General features: G+C 32.8%; 1 protein-coding gene across 1 annotated transcript; it reads right to left on the bottom strand.

Moving 5' to 3' along the window:
* Positions 1 to 379: 379 nt before the first annotated feature.
* On the bottom strand, positions 380 to 1922 carry LOC100261566 (E3 ubiquitin-protein ligase PUB24). Its single transcript, XM_010653351.3, has one exon. It carries the CDS (start codon positions 1744 to 1746, stop codon positions 511 to 513), a length of 1236 nt encoding a protein of 411 aa, XP_010651653.1. The 5' UTR covers positions 1747 to 1922; the 3' UTR covers positions 380 to 510.
* Positions 1923 to 5667: the final 3745 nt, after the last annotated feature.

Raw genomic sequence — 5667 nt, 5'->3', positions numbered from 1 at the left:
GTGGGAAAGCATCATCTAATACGTTCTAGGATTTTCAAAATCTCATGTGAATCAAAAGTCGGCCACCATACAGCGTTCTTTTTACTTTTATAGACTCAGCATGTGAATATATATATAAAGTTCTTTAATTGTAGAGCACGTTTTTTCCCTTCTTGCTGATCCAGGCTTCCAGCGACCATCTGATATCCTCCTCATCGGTATCATTCAACCCACCAACAACAGAAAGATTATTAATAATTTGCCAAAATTTTCCACATTTCTGAGTTTTCGATTCAAAAAATAAGGATCGATCCAAGTATTATCAATTTTCTCAGGTCGATCTTTATATTTTGATATTTACTTGTATGTAATGATGCTACAATTGAAAGCTCCAGCAGCTAAAATCGAAGTCAAAAGTAGTGGCGTTGCTACAACAGAAAGCTTATCTCATATACAAATACAAACAAAATTGCCAGCGCACAACCATTTATTGAGAGACTAAATTGGATTTAAATCCAAAGGCGGTGTTAATTACCTAGCGTACCTTGTTAAAAGATAAACAGCAATACAAGGAGAGTTGTTCCACACCTTGGAATGCAACCTGAGGATCTCCCTTGCTTTCTCTTTCAAGTACTTTGCACAATCTGCTTGAAGCACCATGCAAAGCTTTGACACTGCCCCAACTCTCAGCATCTCCATAAGGACTTCGTTTGTCCCTGAGAACTTGGAGATCAATGCAATTATGTGAAGTGCTCGATCGTCAGTCGTGTTAGATACCCTTAAGATCCTTTTTGACAGCATGGCCATGCTTCCCGCATGGGCTAGAAACTGAGCTCTACCATCAGCACAGGAACATAGATGACCCAACAGACAGAAGATGATTTCTGTGATCTTCTTTTCTGGGTTTTCTAGTTCCATTTCGATGAGCTGGAACACTGCACCGGCTTCGATCATTTGCCATTTGTTTCTCCCCCAAGGGCATACCTCCATTAGGACGTACAAGGCGGCTTTCATAGCTGCTTGAGAGATTTTCTCCCTCATCGTCCTTATGAGTCTGTTGAGGAATTCAAACTTTAATCGCTCCAGAAGATTTGGACTAGCAACTTCCACTATATTTTTTAAAACCAACACTGCATTTGATCTCACAGCCACATAATTGTCGGTCTCGCAGCCTAAAGCCCATGTTACTGCATCCACGAAATCGTAGTTTTCTTTTAGAAGGAGCTTCATTTCAGAGGTTGGACTCCAAATAAGATGAAGGATTCTCAGCCCTTCCTCTACCCCGGTGGTCTTGTTTTCCTTGAAACACTTTATGATCAACAAAACAATAGCCTTCGCTGCGCCTGCATCCGCCATACAGTTCCTGTTCCTTTCGTTATCTCTAGTAAGAGCTTCCATCTTCTGCAATGTTTTCAGATACAATTGAGCAACACCCAGATCGCGAATAAGTTTAACGACATGGGTTCTGTCCAGAGGAGTCTTCGGAGTAGGAATCCGATCCACGCCATTCGTTGCATTGTCAGCACACCATGCTTGAATTAGGCGGCGGAGTGTGTGATTGGGCGTCAATACAAAGTCTCGCTCCAAAGGCTGCTTGGTTACCGGACAAGTGGTATCCTTGGCTGTCAACAACCACTGCTCAATGCTTTCTCGATCATAGGTGATGCCCGTCATGGCTGTAACCGGGTCTTTCATGATCTGAAGAGATATAGGGCATAAGAAATATTGCGGTATCTCGATGTCATCCATTGAACTCCACACAGCCATATGTGGCCAAAGGATAGAAAAAAGGAAAATCGAGCTTGAGAGAATAAAGTGAGTTTGAGATCGGATGGATGGAGAGGATGAGAATGCAGAAATTGAGAGAAAACCTTTTTTCTAAGCTGAAGAGGATAAGAGGAATAGGGCTATTTATGGTAGAGGATTAAAGCAGAATAATAAAAATAATGGGGCAAGTTTCACATTGCTATACCAGTCATACATTCTCAGTCAACCCACACGTCTAAACCCTGTTGTAATAAGAGGGTCTTCTGCTTTGGAAAGGACACTTGGCAGGCAGAGAGAGGAGACTTGGATTGATGACCCAGGCTTCAACATTAGGAAAAAGTCAGTAAACCGCGGAAAGTTTTGGAATATTTCCAAGAGTACAAAGGGGAATCCGGCAAAAAAGTGTGGGCGGAAACAAATGCTTTGCCATCGCACCACATTCATCCCCCTCAGCACTTCGTATTACGTCTTCTAACCCCTTCTCCTTTGGTATTGCTATTGAAGTTCTCGAATTAGAAAAATATTCCATTTGATTGGTCAGTTCATTACTTTGTCAAACTTCAATTTATAGAACAACGTGGCCTTCTGGGGATTCTTTAAACTCATTGTTTTAAGCTGGTCTTTATCACTGAGGCATGGATCTAGCAGGCCTTGCTTTAAAATTTGGCAATTGGGATGCCGAAATAAACTGAGGGCTAACACTCTTCATCTATAAACATTTTTTTTTTCTCCAGTAAAAGGGATAAAATAATGCTAGTGAAGCCAAACAATAGTGTCACAATTTTCTTAGGGTGTTATGTGCTTCTCTTGTATCCAAGGATGAAAGTCTCCCCAAATGCAATATTCTCAGCAAATCCAGGATGAAATCAAGAAAATCCAGAAAAAAATGACCAAAAATTTCGGAAGGCTATTTTTTATTTTTTTAATCATAATAATCACTTTAATTTTTTATTTTTAGAAAATATAAAAAATAAAGATATTAACACCCAACTAAAAATTAAAAAAATATGTTTTTCTATGTTTATAAAATATAAGTTTTAAGATAATTTTGATAGAAAGTTAGATAAATATAATTAATTTGAATATATATATACTTCTTTGGGTTTTACAAAAAAAAAAAAGACAATTATAAGCACAAAATTTTTTTAAATAATTTGATTTGTTTATTTTATTTTTTGAATAGCAATTAAGGTTGATAAATCATAAAATCGTCGTAATTTTTTTCTTTGTTTTGGTTGAAAAAATAATTATTTTTTTTTTAGTTATTCATGGAGAAATTGAGAAAAAATAAATTAAATTATTATGGAATTTTTCAATAAACTTTCCTCTTCTTTCTTTTATACTTGGTACCCAAAAAAGTATTAAGCAAAAGGAAAAAAAATGTTTAAAAATAATAATTTTTTTATATTTAGTGTACTATAAAATATATGAAAAAATTAAATGTAATTTAAAACTAATTAAAAACTTATATATTTTCAATTTTTTTTATCTAAACACAAAAAACAATTTGTTTTAATATATATATATTTGTTTTTTAGAAGTTCAACTCACGTGCAAGATAAATATATATATATATATATATATATATATATATATATATATATATATATATATATATAAATAAATAATAAACCTCATTGAAAGCACAAGAGTCACATGCAAAATCAGAATCAATATCTATTTCACCAATTCGATTATGACGTTGTAAGGCATTCGATACCCTCGAAGGATATGAAACCACAACCAAGTGATATCACTTTTGAGGCTTTGGGACCAATAGAAAAAAATAAAAAATAAAAGGCAAGAGAGGAAGCTTCCTAATTTTGGAAAAAGAAAAACAGACCAAAGAAATGACATTGTACAATCTTAACCCACAGCCAAGGATGTCATTACCGAGACTTGGAGACAAAAAGAGCTTTGAGAGGGGAAACTTCGTAAAGTGAATGACACGTTTGAAACTAATGGAGAACAATGAAATATACCAAAATATGAGAAGTAGCTTTTCAAAATGGGGAATGAGTGAACTTTCCTCTTCAAGCTTTTTCAAGTTTGGAAATGCAAAAATTTACTATACAAAAGAAGGAATTATGTTGTTGTTTTATATTTTTGTTCATTATAAGGCCAAGCTAATGTGTACCATGCATGTTGTTGTTTGATAGGATTTGATAAAGACCACATGCTTGAGTTCACTGCATACAATTAATTTATAAAGGGTCTCTTGCAATGCAAATATCGTTTCATTGAACATCCCAACAAAAGTTTTCCCTTCTAAACAATAAAAATAAATAAATATGTTTAGTTTTTAAAACGTTTTTATCATTGAAATATTAGAATGATATTTTATATATGGCTTGTTTGTTAACTATTTTTTAAAACAATTTCTATTTTTCAGAATAAAAAAATAGGAAAACACGTTTCACAATCAAAAATTATTTTCTATTTTTTGTTCTTAGAAATAGAAAACAAAATATTTTCACATAACATATTTTAGTTATTTTCAAAAAATAATTACACAAATATGTAAAATAATTGAAAATAAAAAACTAGACATAAAAATTATTTTAAAAATATTAAAAATAAGTTTAAAATATTTTAGGCTTTCAAACAGACTTTTATTTTAGAAAATATCATGGAACAATTTTAAAAAACTGTTTTTTAAAACAATTTTGAAAAATAATTTTTAAGAACAATTTTTTAAAACTGTTTTTTTAATATTTTATAGAACAAAAGTCTGTTTGAAAACTTAAAATGTTTTTAACCTATTTTTCATATTTTTAAATATGTTTTAAAAGTAATTTTTATATTTAATGTTTTATTTTTAATCATTTTACAGAGCTGTGTAATTATTTTTTAGAACAATACTAAAAATACAAGTTAAAATAATTCAAAGTTGTTCTCATAAAACAATTTTTGGTTGTCAATTGCATTTTTTTGTTTCTTCATTTTGGAGAATGGAAAATTGTTTTCGAAAATAGGTACCAAAATACTCTTAACATCCCTTTTTGATTCTCAAAACAGTTTTTGAAATGTTTTGTTTTTATGAAAGTGTATTGCTTATGTTTTTTTTTTAAATAAATAAATAAATAAATAAGAGTTTTCATTTCGTATAGCTTAATTAAGTAAAGAATCCATATGTTTATTTGCGTGTCTGTTAGAATAAGTGGCTGGCTAAAGCCATGATGGTCACAATGTCGACTTTTTGTAAGGTTAGGAGGTGGTGTTAACATACCCACTATGACAACTCCAGCAAGAATTTTAGACTTACGATTGGAATTATGTGCGCCGATTCATGAAAAAGAGAGAAGTGTAGAAAAGAGCAGCAGACATTTGGACAACCAAAGCTAGGAAGCTCTTTGTTTCAATGCATATATGATGAAGTTCACATATATGCAACCTTAACTGCCTCATTAATTTCCTTTGCATCAAAGTCCACATGGGTGATGTGATGCCACAACCTTATCCATATAGTTTGCGTCCTCAATTTCTCAATGCTTTTCCCCCTCCATAATCTACTCCATTCTGCCTCTTTATATTTATTGTTATATGTACATCATAGTGAGAAGATGCATATACATAAATTAATAAGCCTGGGCCAAATTGGAATTTATGTTAATTAAAAAGAAAGTAGACTTCCATTATGTATAGCATCATTACAAACTACCCTTTCAAAAAATTTACTTCGATGTTATGGTCAAGTCATAGAAAAACTAGGCTCTAAATTGCATACAACCAACCACCAAAAGGGTGAATGAATGTCGAACCCATATAAGGAAAAGGCAAAGTTACAGAAGACTAGTAGTGGGGAGGTGCATTCCAATTCCAAAACAGTGGTCAGAGGCCACTCTTGAAGTATATTATGTTGTCTTTGTCTTCAACTTCAAGTCAAATATGAATCAAGAGAATTGGTGGGGCATAGATTTC

The sequence above is a fragment of the Vitis vinifera genome, chromosome 6, assembly GCF_030704535.1.
Source record: "Vitis vinifera cultivar Pinot Noir 40024 chromosome 6, ASM3070453v1".
NCBI classification, from domain to species: Eukaryota; Viridiplantae; Streptophyta; class Magnoliopsida; order Vitales; family Vitaceae; genus Vitis; species Vitis vinifera.
The sequence above is the reverse complement of the archived record's forward strand: the minus strand, read 5'-3'. Positions and strand labels throughout refer to the sequence as shown.

Bases quoted from the DNA above. Each gene is read 5' to 3' on its own strand.
- LOC100261566 (XM_010653351.3), bottom strand. From the start codon at position 1,746: ATGGCTGTGTGGAGTTCAATGGATGACATCGAGATACCGCAATATTTC.